We start from the raw sequence: 17,067 nt of genomic DNA on the forward strand, positions 1-17,067 counted from the left end.
CCTGTCCTATGCCCTGTTGATGCTATCCTATGCCCCGATAACACCTGTTCTCTTCCCTACTGACCCCTGTCCTATGCCCTGCTGACCCCTGTCCTATGCCCCACTGACCCCTTTCCCATGCCCTTCTACCACATCCTATGCCCTGCTGACCTGCATCCTCTGCCCTGCTGATCCCTGCCCTCTTCCCTGCTGATCCTGTCCTATGCCCCACTGACCCCTATCCTATGCCCTGCTGATGCCATCCTATGTCCTGCTGATCCCTGTCCTATGCCCTGTGGATGCCAGTCTATGCCCTGCCGACCCCTATACTCTGCTGACCCCTGTCCTATGCCCAGCTGACTCTATCCTATGCTCCTCTAACCCCTGTCCTATGCACTGCTGATGCCATCCTATGCCCCGCTAACCCATGCCCTCTTCCCTGCTGACCCCTTTCTGTGCCCCACCTACCCCTGTCATATGTCCTGCTGACCTCTGTCCTATGCCCTGCTGATACCATCCTATGCCCCACTGACCCCTGTCCTCTTCCCTGCTGACCTTGTCATATGCCCTGCTGACCCCTGTCCTATGTCCTGCTGACCTTTTTCTTATGCCCCACTGACCCATTTCCCATGCCCTGCTACCCCATCCTGAACCCTGTTGACTTCATCCTCTGCCCTGATGACCCTGTTCTCTGCTGACCCCATCCTCTGCCCCACTGACCCCATCCTATACCCTGCTGACCTATACCCTGCTGACCCCATTGTCTGCCTCGCTGACCCCTGTCTTCTTCCCTGCTGATCCCTGTCCTATGCCCTGCTGATGCTATCCTATACCCTTTCGACCCCTGTCCTATGCCCTGCTGACCCTTGGAAACTGCCCTACTGACCCTTGTACACTGCCCTGATGACCTCACCCTCTGCCCTGCTGACCCTTGTAAACTGCCCTGTTGACCTCTGCCCTACTGACCCCTATCCTCTGCCCTGCTTGCCCCTGTCTATCACCCTGCTAAACCCTGTTCTACACCCTAATGACTACTGTCCTCTGCTTTGCTGGTCCCTGTATACTCCCATACACTACCCTATAAGCCACTGATCCAATTATTTTCCCTACTAACTACCCATCCCCTGCCCTCCCCCCTAACATTTTTTACTTTGTCCCTACATCAGACAGGCTAGATTTGGTCATAGTGTTGAGTCGGACTCTCCGAGCTGCCTGCTCTCATTTTGGATTGCTAATTAACCAGCTATTGGCAACTACTATGTTACAGGTGCAGGAATTGGGACTGATCTGAGGTATGAAGATGCAGGAATTGGGGGATCTGAGGTGTGAAGATGCAGAATTTGGGATGATGCCTCAAATTCTGTGAAGGTCCAAGAATTGGTCTGATCTGAGGTTTGAAGGTACAGGAATTGGGCTGATCTGAGGTGTGAAGGTGCAGGAATTGAGGCTGATCTGAGATTGTAGTTGTCAGTCCTACTCTGTGTGTGCTCCTGTGGCTGTATTACCCAGTCTACAGGATATAGCATTGTGACTGTGCAGAGCAGGGTAGAAGCAGTGCAAAAGTGATCAGCTTGGATACGTCAGTGACTGAGGGAATATATTCACTTTAGACTATAGAAGTGTTTTAACCTCCCTGGCGGTACGATTATTTCAGATTTTAGGTACTAAAAGCGGTACAATTATTTTGCATGAAAATTTGGCATTTTATATTGTAGTCTAGCAGACATCCCGGGTATGATAAAGTTTGAAAAATTAAATCATAAATTATAATATAATAAATAACTATAAATAATGATACCAAATAATAATATAACAATAATAAAAATTATTAAATAATGTAATCAAATCAAAAACACTGAAATTTGCTCAGTTGCAGAATTGTCACTGTCATTACTTTTCAATATTTGATGACGGATCTCCCCACAAATCGCTATCGCTCAATTCTGATTACAATTTATTATCGCTGTTTTCTAGCTGGTCTAAAATCATTTTTGATGTAAAGTGACAGTTTTGGTTGCTATGGACAATCTCCAGTTTCCAGGCATAAAGAACAGTTTTTATAACATAAAACTGCATGCAGGACATTGGACAGAACACTAGGGACAAAGGGGATGTGAAATTATTACATACAGCAATGTAATCTGTAAGATTACATTATACTGTATGTATACTGTGTGTTTCACTTTTTGAATTTGGCGCCGATCTCCGTCCCCGTGCGTCGCAACGCTCGCAGGGAACGGAGATCGGCTCTGTGATGAATCGAGTGGAGGACGAGCCACTCGTACAGCAGGGGGACATCGCTGGATCCAAGGGAGAAGGTAAGTAAACCTCCTCCTGCATTCAGCGATGCGGTCCCGAGTCTGGCTCGGGGTTACCACTTTTGGTATAAAACTTCCTCCCCGAGCCAGACTCGGAAATACCGCCAGGGGGGTTAAGAAACTTGAAATCTCCCCACCTGTAAAAAGAAAAAAAAAAACACAATCATTGGTGGTGAGTGACACTTTAACACCCCTTCTTCTACTGGTTTCACCTACACAGGGTGACGAGACAAGCCCTTTCCTCCAGCAGTACACTCTCTACTCAGCCCCCTCCCTCCCAGTCAACCTCTGGTAACACTATCACTGCTTGATGTGCCAGCTCCGCGATTAGATGGGCAGGGACCTGACAGAGATGTTTTTCACCCATTAAACTTAGACACCAGGGCCAGGGCTACTTCTAATGACACCATAACGGTCTCCATTTCCATAATTGTTATGAAAAGTTAAGGAACCTAAAAGTTAAAAACCCAGGAAGTCAGCACAGCACAGGGATGGTGGGAGCCCCTCATTATTATAAATTCTTCATAACGAACATTCGTAATTGTTACGAAAAGTTAACGAACCTAACGAAAATTCGTATTTCGTACGAAATTTCGGACATGAATTATGAAATACGAATTAATTGTAATATGAAACGGAACGAAACAAAACAAATTTATTGACAGCGCACTTATATAATATGCACATGCATGTGCAGATTTTTTCAAATACTGTATATGCATGGTATGTATGGATCAACCTTGAAATGAACAGCACAAGTATAGGCTGTAATTGATGGAGTGTCCCTCAGGGATCATGGCACCACTCTTTTATAATGACATAAAGGAATCAATAGAACAGATGTACACCACAAGCAACAGTTATAGGCCGGTAACCTTACCCACTGGCAAAAAAACATATTGTATGAGTTTTTATTTTTAAAGTTCTTCAGCATCATCTAAAATATACCATCATGAGATGGTGTTAACTTTAATTTATTATTCTTTCATGGACTGTTGGTAGGTTTATTTGGTTATTGGATAAGGTGTGCTCCCTGTATTATATTGCTGACACACAGACATGTTTTTTTTTTTTACTAGAGGGCTTGAAGAAGAGCTGGGCTACTAGCCTTAAACTGCCATACATGTTGTATATTCCCTTGTATTGATTCCTATACTACGTTTGAAGCTATTGGAGTGGTGCTATGATACCTGTAGATATATAAATGTATATAAACATATATACAGTATATATACACACACAGAAAATCTCCAAGATGATTGGAACAACCTACCTACTGTGTTCCTTCAAAAATTGTGTGCAAGTGTACCTAGGAGAATTGATGCTGTTTTGTTGAAGGCAAAGAGTGGTCACTCTTTGCCTTAAAAAAAATAATAAAAACAAAAAAAAAAATTAAAAACAACAAAAATAAAAATTGGCAGACTTAATAGACTACTGTGTCTTTTTCTGACATTACTTTTCTATGTTTCTATGTTTCACACTAAAATATTGAATTTATTTGGATTTTGCTTCTGTTCATTTACTTTCCACTTTTCTAATTGATAGAAATAAACAATTAACATGACTATTTCTAAAAGCATTGTTAATGCACAACATTTTTCACACCTGCCTAAGACTTTTGCACAGTACTATATATATATACACACACACACACACACACATCTAGCTATATGAAATTATATAAATAAAAATTATGATCATTTATGCATTATATCATCTTCTCTCTGTTTTAAAAAGATATCTGCCAAATCTGTGGGAAGTTAATGATCTGTGTTAAATCATGTAAGAAGATTACATAACAAGCTTCTTACATTAGATGCAGAAATGACAAAACAAAGCTGGATCAAACCAAAAACACCTGTCTTGGCTTCACTCCCATACTGGTAAATGTAAGTTATTTGTTTAAATAGAAGCAAAGTTCCTTCACAATGCATTTATCCTATGCACATAATAGAGGCATATCATTAAGAAAAAGTGGTCCCAGACATCCAGTACCGGTGTTCTGCCAAAAACTGTCCACCCATTGGATAGTGTCCGCAGGCACAGTGCTTGTGCAGTATGGAGGACAAGGAGACTCCGAAAATTTCCAAAGATGAACGGTGCCTGTGCACTTGCTAGTACCTTCTGCCCTGAGTCCAGGTTCAAGCCCCACCATGCAAGTGGGCATACGGTAGCACTTAGTAACAGGGCCCCTCGCGGGCTCGCTTCGCTCGCCACGCTTCAGACATGGCCTCACTTCGCTCGGCAATTTTTTATTCTAACTCTATGTCCACTTGGATGGTGAGGCTTGAACCTGGACACAGTGCGCAGGCGCCGCTCATCTTCGGAGACCTTTGGCGTCTCCTTGTCCTCTGTACTGTGCAAGCACAGTACAGGGTGGACACTATCCGACGGGGGACAGTATTGAACAGTACACCGTCAATAGGACTTGGCCTTAAGATAGTCAGTCTATGGGACAGTCTAGGCCTCAGTCAGAAACCTCATGTTGTGACAAATGTCTATGATGCAAGGCCAAGACAGGACTGCATAGAAGGACAGGTGATGCCAGACTGAATAATCTGTAGTTTTGTTTTGCCGTGATGCTCCCAGATAGTCCTCATTTCACACCATAGTCAATGAGCAACGCAAAGGTACCCATGGTGGACACTGGTAGGGGTTTTATATAATCATCAGGAGTCAGTCCCTGTATCCTGTTAATTAATAAATGTAAATAAAACATGATTTTACAAGCATCAAGTGTGGATATACAGTATAAATTAAGTAATTCCAGCCATACAGTAGGGTGACCTGACATTCCTGGTTTCTGGGGACTGTCCCTGATTTTAAGGAGGATATTGTGGTTCCACGTGTGTCCCCTGTTGTAGCTTTAGCAAGCAGTCTCTTTAAGGTTTGGGCACCACTCAATCCAGGCATAGTGGCTGTGAATCTGGATCCCACAGTGGCGTTTCTTCCTTCCCCACTGTTATCAGTATTTTGTGAGTGCAAGGACTGCGGCATATGGGTGCAGTGTAGACAACAAACAGGCACAGGTTCTATTTTATCACCCCCCTTTAGGCCACTCCCACCATCAGATACAATCCTGTAATACCCACCATTTATCACAGTGGACTTAGTACGCCACAGAACTAGTTTCTGGAATAAATCCCAGGATGCCCCAGGTGTTTCCTAATCCTAGTGGTTCTAACTTGTTGTCACATTTTTTTCTACTTTATAACTTAAAGCTAGGCAGATTGCCCAGATTACCCTTATGGGCATTGTTAAGGTTTACATATTGTTTATATTGTTTAAATATTGATAAAGGGGAGCTTTATTTTGTGGATGTGTTTAAAACTGGGGGTGGTCAGTAGGGTGTCTCCAGATTTGGTCACCTCCTATGGGGCCAAATAATGGTCCAAACCACTGACCTGCAATCTTGGAATTTATGTTATGTATTACCTTAGGTCCTTAAAGTTTATTGTTGCTTAAATTTGACTATGTACCTTCACTGTCTGTTACTTTTAACAGATATTTTAACCCCTCCATGGGTACGTTTGTTGTATTGCTCTTCTAAAAACCAGTAACAATGATTGTAATGAAAATCTGGTCCCATTACCAGACAAATGTCAATATTTTCAAGCTATATGAACATAGTGATCACTGAAAGCATTGCATGCAGTGATCTGCTGTCATGTTCTTAAGTCACTGCTGTTTCTCTTTAGTCATAGAAAAGGAGTTTCTCCATTTGCAGTGCATGTGTATGGTAGGGATAAATGTAACTATGGGATCTGGAACTACGCAAATAAAAAGGACAGGTCTCTCAGAACCTGACATGCTTAGTGAAAGACATTCCCATGTACTGTATATCACGTGAGTACTGTAGTGCTATAGTTTTCTCAACTCTGATAGCACCCAATTCCATTATTAGCATTAATAGCAAGTGTGACCTACTTCAAATGTAGTCAATAATTTACACAGTGCTTTGCATATAGTACATTTACATACGTTCCTGCCCTGTAAGAGTTTAAAATCTTTTTTAAACTCAAATTTTCATATGCATGCATACATACATGCACCCACCCACATACTGTACAGGAGCTAATTATCCATGTTTTTGGAGTGTGGGAGGAAGTCAGGGTACCCAGAGGAAACCCACACCACCACAGAGAAAACATGAAAATTCCATGCAGATAGTGTCCTGGCCAAATAGCATTTTAACTAAAAATACTTCCAATTTCTCTATCACTTGTCTCTTTTAACCGCTATTAACCAAAACATATATGTGTAGTGTTTCTCCCGTGGGAGCCGCAGGAATACTGTCCAGGTCTTTCCCATAAACTTTGCCCCGCAGACAGGCACACAGGCTTATTCACATGTTTCTTCAAGGAACAGTCTAGGGGTTGTAATGGAAATTTGTAGGTTCTGTATATAATTCTATTCTATTTTATATGTATTGCACAATGCCCACACTGTGCACATGGCACTAATAGAGTTTTCAGTACATGTTTTGCATTCTTTCGAGTTCTGATTAGAATTAGCCTGCCTATGTAACGCCCCTTGTTACCATAAACGTACAATTGTAATATTAATGTGATACCTACGTAATCATGTGTATAGAAACCTTCACATGCGTCATAATAAAGGAGAACGGTTATTTGGAAAGATGCTGAGCGTATCTTTTGTGTCTGTTCCCTACTGCAGTAGTTATTAATTTGGAACCACTAATCAATATGAGGATAGGAGTTGCCTATCATCAAAATATCAATTTCAGGTGGCGAGCTTGGCCAGCAGGGGTTATCAGGTGACCCTGAGTATCCGAAACGAGGAGCTTGAGACGATCCGGGAATTTCTGATAATCAGCCGGCTGAGGAAGCCTTTTGCTTACATTTGAGTTATCAGACTTCCTTGATCGTAAGGCCTTTTCGGGACAAAGGGTACCTATTTTACTAGCCTTAATAGAACTGTATTGATTGGTGGTTATATGTTATGTTGTCACTGTCTACTGTCCATCGGAGTGTTATAGAGAAAGGGAAGAATAGTGCTGTTCACAGGTATATGTAGTACATCTGCTAGATAAAGTAGTTTAGAGGCAAGAGTGTATAGACACTTATGGGCATTAAATTAAGTAAGGGAATGAAGGGTAAGAGACCCTCAAAAATGCCCAGCGCAAGAGGAACGCTATATATGAACCGAAGGTGCGGTTCCGCCTATACTGAGCCCCTAGTTTAATGGTTAAAGTGGACAGGGATCCACAAAGGGTAACTGGGTTACCACCAAAGTCCACCGGGAGAAAGAATCATGCAGAGTATACAGCTAGATTAACAGATATCTATGTGAGAAGGATGGATCAAGAGTGACATTAACATGAGACAGAAAGGGACAATTTGATGTTAAGTTGTGGGATGAATTTGGGGTCAGGCATTACAACTAGTAAAGTCAAGAAACAGTAATGAGAATGAAAACAGAATGCTTTATATGTTGTCAGAGAGGGAAGATGGGATGAGCACTATGGCTGCCCGTCTGATCATAGAAGGTACAGTATGTGAAGTATGGTATTACAATACATTGGATGCAAAGGATATCAGAACAAAATAAAGAAAGCAGAAGTTTAAGCAAGGAAGTATTAAAAAGCGTTAAAATAAAGTGAGAGAATGATATGCATGTGTTGTGTACAAATGGGAATAATGTAAGCAATTTTAGAGATATATTTGTGTATGTTTGTGAATGCTGGAACCTTTAATTCTATCGCTTGTATGTGTCATGTACGCAAATGTGCCCCCTCCTTTGTGCTCTCCTGAAAGAATGTAGCTGGGGTGAGAGGTTGGTGATAAGCTGGAAGGACACCATGCCAATTTCATTTTTTAGACAAAACATTTATAACAAAATGTGCCAGGTTAACGAATCTAATGATAAACAATGTGATCACAATTATTTTTTAATCTGTTTTCCAAACATGGTAAAATGAAGGTTACAAATTAACCGTGTCTTACACAAATTTAATATCCTGTGATAGTAGAAACAGTGCATTAAAAAAAAAAAGAGAGAGAAATTGAGTAAAATTAAGTAATATGTCCCCCTTTAAGGACATTTATCTGTGCATATATATTAGTGTGTGATATTGAAATTATCATATGAGTATTAATTTGTAATATGAGTTTACCAATTTTATTAATAAATATAGATATATTGAAACTGGTTTAGACAACCTTGGTTGGAAATGAAATCCAGGTTAATGGGGGAATTGATAAGAATGGGATTAGTTTAGATTAAGATAACAATTTTGTAATTTTACATTTATTGAGGGGAAAGAAAAAAAGATTAAGATGAGGTTGTTAATTTGAATACAGCTGCCATAATGTTTAACAAAGCCAAGATGGATGGGATACATATCATTCAAGTTTTTCTACAAAAATACAATCTTAAAGTCTGATAATAACTTGATGTGCGGTCCATGATGTGAGAGTAATAATACATAAAATGTAAATAGAACAGACCCATCACATCAAGTCCACACACCCTGTTAGGATAGATGCTGCCTGCAGCCAGTTGTTTTATTGTTTTTGATGGCCGAGTGCTTTCTGGTCCATCATACATATTATTGGTCTTTTTGTTTTTATGTATTTTTATTTTTGAAATTCAAAGCAAAATGTGTGGATTGTGAAATTATGTGCCCCTTTTCCTTGTAAGTGCAGTGGGTATAAGTAGAAGAATATTTTGGATTTATGGACATCTCTACATGACTGCAGGGTATTCTTATCATTTATTATAATATTGCCAGGAAAAAGTTGTCTTTTTGAAACATGAAACTGGAGTTCTTACACAAACAGCATGATAGAAAACAAGCCATTGTTATATTTATGCAAGCTGGACCCAGTAATGAACGATTCACCCCGATATATCAGAACTGTAGCTTGTATGCAAAGGTGCTATTAGACAAAGTTACAGACATTATTTTGGTCAAATATTAAATTTTTAATGGTCCGACATTCTGCACAGCAAATATATACCGTATATACTCGAGTATAGGCCGACCCGAATATAAGCCGAGGCCCCCAATTTACCCCCAAAAAACTGGAAAAAATTATTGACTCGTGTATAAGCCGAGGGTGAGACATGCCTGTCCATCCCTGTGTGTCCGTCCATCCCTGTGGGTCCATCCATCCCTGTGTGTGTGTCCATGCATCCGTGTGTGTGTGTGTGTGTGTGTGTGTGTGTGTGTGTGTCCATGCATCCGTGTGTGTGTGTGTGTGTGTGTGTGTGTGTGTGTGTGTGTGTGTGTGTGTGTGTGTCCGTGCAGCCTACCTGTGTCCAGCCTGCCTGTGTCCGTCCAGCCTGCGTCCCGTCCAGCCTGCGTCCCGTCCAGCCTGCGTCCCGTCCCGGCCCGGCCCGGCCCGTCCCGGCCCGTCCCGTCCCGGCCCGTCCCGGCCCGGCCCGTCCTGTCCCGAGCCGAGCCTCCGTCCTTCAGCTCTTCGTCGGCGGCCATTCTAGGATTCAAAAGCCGCGCCTCCGTCGGTGATAGGCGGAACACTCAATTTCCCACTGACTGCTGTTCCGCCTATCGGATGTCCGTGATAGGCGGAACACTCAATTTCCCAGCAGCCTGTGTTCCGCCTATCACGGGCATCGTCTCATCCTCGTTCGTAGTACGAGGATGAGACGATGCCCGTGATAGGCGGAACACAGGCTGCTGGGAAATTCAGTGTTCCGCCTATCACAGGCGAAGGCGGAGCCGGAGGCGCGGCTTTTGAATTCTAGAATGGCCGCTGTCTGTCTGCTCGACACGCTGATCGAGCGGGCAGACAGCGATGACTCGAGTATAAGCCGAGGGGGGCACTTTCAGCCTCAAAAAAGAGGCTGAAAATCTCGGCTTATACTCGAGTATATACGGTAGCTAACATTTAGTTTGTCTAATGAAAGGTTCAAAATATGAATTTGTTTTGTTTGTTTATATACAAATCTAACAATGAAAAATGTGTACATTTGAATCCAGCCACCTTATTGCCTCTATTGGAGGAAGCTGGAGACAAAAGCCCCATACACACTATCAGATTTTCTGCTGATTTGTTCCTTCAGATTTACCAAAACCATATAATATGAGGTCAAACCTTAGGAGTTTTAATTTGTATGCAATCAGGCAGGTCCTTCCACTACATGGTTTTGGTAAATCTGAAGGAAAAAATCAGCAGAAATTCTGATAGTGTGCATGGGGCTAAAGAAAAACCACATGTGTTAAATTGATGACGTAGAAATCAGCTGCTGTGAGCCCAGTGCAGGATGCTGAGGATGAAGTTTATCATCCAGAATGATTCTCTGTATTCAGAGTCATTGGATCCTTTTTCCCCAGCTCAAGAAGCTCAAGAAGCAGAGCTCCATGTTTTAGAAAAGCCCGTGAGCTATAAAAAGAGTATATATTTATATAGATAGCCGAGATATAGAGAGCTTTTGGTTCCATTTGAAGGGCCAGAAGTTTGTTTTTACTTCAGCAGGTAAACCAATCAAGCACACTAAGTTAATTTGATCGGCTGTTTTCAACTTTCCAGGTTCTTGCTGAGGTAGCCATACTAACAGTAAAACTCACACATGGAAGCAGACCAGGCGACTCTAAGGATGCTGCATTTACAGCCCCGGACACTTTGCTGGGTCTGTGCAACTCACAGATTCCACCCTAGTTCTGGCCCAGTATAGCTGGGATTAATAATTCAACTTTAAGGACCCCAGAACGAGAAGCACAAGTGGTCCACAGAGGGCAACTTCTTATGAAACAAGACTTTGGAAAAGGTGATCATTTAGGTCTGCCAGCGACTCTTTTCCCTTCAGCTTGACACATCAGTCACAAGCTGTTATGGCTGCCTTAGTAAATGAGCATGGGATAGAGCCAGGGTTCTCCACAGTTGTTTTTATAACATACCACTTCTTGTTTTACCTGTTACCGAAGGTGTTACCAAAAGCTAAACGTCCCTTCCAGAGATAACAAAAAGATATATCCAGATGCCCAAGTCAGAATCTTACGAGTATGTATTTTGTTTGTATGGACATGTTTTCTGGATGTCCAGTGGCAAATGCTACTGCAAAGGCCACAGTAAAAAGCGTAAAAAGCGTTGTCAGAAGTAGTTCATAAGTACAGAGTGCAGAATCTACAGAGAGTAACAGAGGAAATCATTTTTATAGGAGAGTCCTTACAAGAAGTTTTGAGGTTTTATTTTTACACCCCCTACTGTCTACAATGTAGCAGACAAAGTAGAGTAAGAAACTAGAAAACTTTTGCCTGAATGTTTTATTATATTTTATCAAGCCCCTAAGTGGATGTTGGACTCTCTCCCTATGGGATTTGGTTTGGGAGTGTGTTACTCACTTGCTTATATTTTGTCTCAGCAGCTGAAGTCCTCCATTCGGATCTCACAAAGAATGTTGCTGATCTTTTGAGGTTTTTGACAAACTCATTTATGTGTTTTCTTCCCAATTCCAGATCCTTAAAGTTTGGAAGGATCTAAAACTAAAGCCAGGTGACTTGTGGATTGTTAAGAGACATTTACAGTATATATAAGGAAATGTTTGGAGACTCAATACAGCATCTATTTCATGTACAGTTTTGCAAAACTTGAAGGAAAAGTCACCTGGATCCACACCAGACACTGCAAAAATGTCTAAATTAAAGAAATCTCTGTGTTTGATTTGTTTCCCTCTTGCGATCACAGTCTAGGGTACTTTTTGATTCAATTACTTTAATTGTAAGGGATATATATATTTGAAAAGTAGTTTAGCCATGTTGAAGTCATATTTGTCTTTTGTACCTCTTCCATTTTATGTAGAATTGTCTGTGTTTACATATGCTGATAAGTCAGCATACCAGCAATTAAGCTAGAAGGCCACTCTGGCCACAGGAGTGTACAGCCAGTACTCTGTAAATATGTCTTTGTTTTTCACAATGAAAAGTCATTTTGTAATGAAAAAAGCGGCTGAGCTATTATTTTCTCCACAATGGCATTTTTGCCTCTTTGGCCAGGACTACCACCACCTAAGCGTGTGGAGGTTCCAGGTTAAAGGTGATAGCAGGTATGGTTAGTGATCAAAATATTGATCAAAAGAGAGGAGACTGTAATGGAAATTTGTAGGTTCTGTATATAATTGTATTCTATTTTATAGGTATTGCACAATGCCCTCACTGTGCACACGGCACTAATAATGTTTTCAGTACATGTTTTGCATTCTTTTGAGTTCTGATTAGAATTAGCCTGCCTATGTAACGCCCCTTGTTACCATAAACGTACAATTGTAATATTAATGTGATACCTACGTAATCATGTGTATAAAAACCTTCACATGCGTCATAATAAAGGAGAACGGTTATTTGTAAAGATGCTGAGCGTATCTTTTGTGTCTGTTCCCTACTGCAGTCGTTATTAATTTGGAACCACTAATCAATATGAGGATAGGAGTTGCCTATCATCAAAATATCCATTTCAGGGTGTTGTTTTTGCTGTTTCTATTTTTGGAGAACCTGTATAGAGTTGAGGGAATTAGGTAGGATACTCCAAAAACAAGTCTCTGCTTGTAGCAAACAGTAAACTTCAGGTTTAAGGTATTAGTAGTAATAGTAGTTAACTGTAACTCCCTTTCTTAGAGCCATAAGAACAGAGTCCCTTTAAGTAGAAGATTAGATGGACAAAGAGCTTCAGCCACCAGCCTATGTCCCCTTTAACTAAACCTACAGCTGACTCCTAGCACCAGAGAGGTAGCACAAAGATCCCCAAGATCTCTAAGAAGAATCTGTACTCACACAAGGCCCAAGGCCGGCTGGTTGCCTCCTTCCAACTTCCAAGCGACACCTTACTCTGGTGATACCACATCAAATATTCAGTGGACAGTCATCCTCAGTCAGCTCTCTTTAGTTCCAGGGTCTCAACATCCAGGCCCTCAGGTCGCCCACCTGAGGCCTTTTGACAACAGACATGGCAGCATTGCCTTGAAGGGCAGCGTGTCCTCTGGGCTGGATTATTTCTCAGGGGTGTCAAACTCAATTTCATTGTGGGCTACATCAGCATTATGCTTTCCCTCAAAGGGCTGGTTGTATCTGTCATGGTGTTCTGTCTGAGCAGTCTCCATTAAAGTTTCTTTTGAATAATACCAGCGGTGTGTGTCCCTCCTTTTCAACTGGCATTGAATATTATTATTTTCATAATTATAAACAAATGTCCAGAACACCTCCACGCCTTACAATAGATGTTAAGAGTCCCCCACCCTCCCTTACATCACATTGCACCCCCTTTACTACATGCTGCTGCTGGGAAGAAGCTGGGGATGGAGCTGGGAAGCAGAAATGCAGGGTCTAGAGGAGGACTAGAGAAGGGCTGGAGTCAGTTACGACACTTTGCTCAGACCAGGGGAGGTGGAGATGAGGGGGTAATGCGGCTGCACAGAGAGTTGCAGTATCTGTAGGAGGAGTTCTGTCCTCCTCTCTGCTCTCTTCTCAGGAGAGGTGCGAGGGCAACTTGTGTTTGACACGTGACTACAGGAAAAGACCCCAAGCTAAGTGTGCTCACAAAATATACTGTATACAGTCTCCCAGCATGCCATCAGAGCTTGCCTTTCTGGGATAGGCCAGGGCTGCATCAATATTCATGCTCCACACCTATCTTCTATAAACTTTCAAGTTCTCTGGATGCAGAGGGAGTTATTAGACTGGCAGCAGCTGAATACACTGAAAGCAAACCTGACTAGCAGAATGCAGCTGCATTAAATAAAGTGAGAAAACAATGCTTTTACCTAACAAACAATCACAACCATACTGGTTACAAGGTGGCAACTAAATTGACCAAAAACACATACTAAATCTAACTAACTAAACCAACCACCTATCTAAAGGCCCGTACACACGATCTGACTTTTTGATAACAAACATGCAAATTAGCTGTTTTGGAGCAAAATCCAACCGTGTGTATGCTCCATTGGACAAACTTTCTGCTTTCATTGGACTTTTGCTGGCTGTTCGAATGGACAAACTTTTTGACAACATAAGTCCAATGGAGCAAAGTCGGATCGTGCGTATACAAAACCATCGGACTTTTGTACAAAGTACAAACACGCATGCTCTGAATCAATGCAAAAGATCAGACAACAATAAACAAAAACAAACAATAACAAAATAACACAATAACAAAAGTGGCGCTGGAGTAATTAAATGTTCTCTTTTGAAGTGTTGTCAGTACGTTGAAACGTCACTACGTTCGCATTTGTTGCCTAAAAAGTCCTGACGTGTGTATGCAATACAAGTTCTCGGCCGACGCCCTTTGTATAAAAATCTACGGGAAAGTTTGTACAAAGTCTGATCGTGTGTATGGGGCTTAAGAGGCTGCTTCATATGTTTTAAAATGGCAACTTGCCTTATGCAGTAGGTAGGAAAAAAATACATCTATCAATATACTGTATACTTTGGTACATCCTTGATTTATGTCATACTTCATTTGTTTCCCTTTGTACTTAAAGTGGTTGTAAACCCTCTCATATACCCAGTGAAATTAACAGCTTCAGATGATAAATGGATATGAAATATCTGTAGTCTTCTACTCTCTACACCCTTTCAAAAGTGAAGATCATGTTGAAAATCGTTTTTCATCTGTCATTAGCACTGCTGGAGAGACTGTGTGAAAGCTGATTGGAGTAAAAACACATACCACCTCCACACAGCAGAAGAACCGTGTTCTAAATAGAAAAGCTCCATTCTAAGCTCTTCCTCCCCCTCCCTGCCGACACATATTTAGCTCATGTGTTGGGAAAACTTCTCAGAAGTGACTCATGCTGTTAATAAGGATGAGCTCCGGTGTGTTCACACAGCCCATGTGCAGAGACCGTCAGGAAGTTGGCACTGCGCTGCGCTAATCACAGGCAAGTGAGACATTGTCCCAATTTGCAGCTGCAGAGATCGGGAAATGTCTCACTGACTGTGATTAGTGCAGCGCCAACTTCCTGGCGGGCTCTACATCTGGGCTGTGCGAACACGCCGGAGCTCATCCTTAGCTGTTAACAGACGAACAAAGCATCAGAGCTAAGAAAACACTAAATATATATGTGCTTAGTTCAAATTCCAAACTCCTTTAAGTGACCAATCTTATCTCACAGTAAATGGCAGATTTCTATTATTTATAACATACAAGGAGGATAACAAAAGAGTGGAAATGAGGGTAGCAGCTACCAAAGTATTGGTTGCTAACACATTTTTAGATCCTTGCAATAAATATATAATAGTCAGTATATCTGTGGAGCAGACAGGTGGATATGGTAAACAGACCCATATCTGTACTACATAAATGTCATCACCGACAGTCTTTCATTTTTAGTATTAACCTTGTCCTTTAGTTAGGTGGACTATAGGAATGTACATCAGTTCATACCTTTCAGTTTTTCTCCAAACATTGTAAGAAAGATAGTGAAGTTGATAGGCCCTGGTGCTTCCTTAACCATGTCATCAAGCTCTTCAGATTTCACATTGATCCTTCCTGTGACAGAAAGACATAGGACATGTATACATTAACCAACCGACTATATGTTATTTATGTGTATGGATGCATTATGTTTCTAAATTCCCTTTTTCCATTTTTGTCATGTTGTAGGAAGCTAACAGCTTTGCTCAGCCTGACTGTATGTGTCTGTTAATGTTCTCTCAGCGTGGAGTATAGTATCACGGTCACTTGCCAGTTGAGCCAGCTTCAGAAAGGAGTGGTAGAATTTACATTCTGTGTTATGGATATTTGATGACCAATCAGAAAGACTTGGGGAGGCCTCATTTGCTGGCTGGGAAGACATTTAATATCTGAGACACTTCTTGGCATGTAGTCTATTTTTCTGGGCTTTAGCCTGGTGAGGTCACTACTGTAACAACTACATTTCTCCCGGGACTTAGGGCCTAGGGATTGGTGTGCTCTAAGAATCTCCCCTCCAAGTAGGAGCCCTTGAAGATGCTGGCTGCCAGGTCTAGAGGTTTTTGGTCTAGTGCAAGTAAACTGATATTAGTGACTGGCTGAGTGGATGGTAAATACAGGAACCTTTCCTGTCCTGCAGTGGAACAGAAAGGTGGAGCTACCTCTTGAATATTGATTGCTACATTCTACATTTAGGGGTCCAGTCAGCATAGCCAGCTAAGAGGGGGACCTAGAAATTTTAGAAAGATGTGCAGAAGGCCGGAGATTTTGTTCCATGTAGAAACCTTCAGGTGTCCTGTGCTCCCTCCACCCTCCTTCCTATCTTCTATATACTAGTGCAATAAACCTGGTCAAGTTAAATTCTGAAGTGAGTGGCATCCATCTTTCTTCCATCCTGCAATGAGAATCATTCCCTGAGACAAACGTGCCTAAGACCTTATTACCAAGTAAACATTTGCAATAAAGCTATTTGTTAACTGAAGATTGATATTTACTGCAGATCATTCCGAACAGTGCTACATATGGCTGGAACATTTATTTTGCCTTAGCTTTGTGCCCAACAGGCCACTAAATTTTCTTTTAGCTCAAAACAGTGCTCACCAATTTAAACCATTTTCTAGGATAAGTAAAATTTTGAACCCCAGGGACAGTGCTCCTAATTTTAGATTTGAGTCCTGAGTACTATTATTGTGCTGCATACCTTGCACTAAAAATACAAGGTCCACTTATATAGTGTCTTTGTTCAATTTGAAACTGTGCTAAAAACAAAAAGGAAAAAAACACTTGTGGGGGACAAAAACAAATTAATAAATGTATTTAATAGCCTGTACACAAAACCGTCCAAAAATACAATACAAATACACCACAACACATGACAT

General features: G+C 41.5%; 1 protein-coding gene across 1 annotated transcript in view; it reads right to left on the bottom strand.

Annotated features, from left to right (window-relative positions):
- Positions 1-17,067, bottom strand: part of MYL10 (myosin light chain 10) — an 88,126-nt gene that overhangs the window by 26,401 nt on the left and 44,658 nt on the right. The window contains exon 4 of the mRNA XM_077480524.1: positions 15,662-15,766. Within this exon, the coding sequence (XP_077336650.1) occupies positions 15,662-15,766 (105 nt within the window). The remainder of the gene's footprint in view (positions 1-15,661; positions 15,767-17,067) is intronic.

This window comes from Lithobates pipiens, unplaced genomic scaffold, assembly GCF_037356315.1.
Source record: "Lithobates pipiens isolate NorthernLeopardFrog02 unplaced genomic scaffold, aLitPip1_a1.2 Scaffold_16, whole genome shotgun sequence".
NCBI classification, from domain to species: Eukaryota; Metazoa; Chordata; class Amphibia; order Anura; family Ranidae; genus Lithobates; species Lithobates pipiens.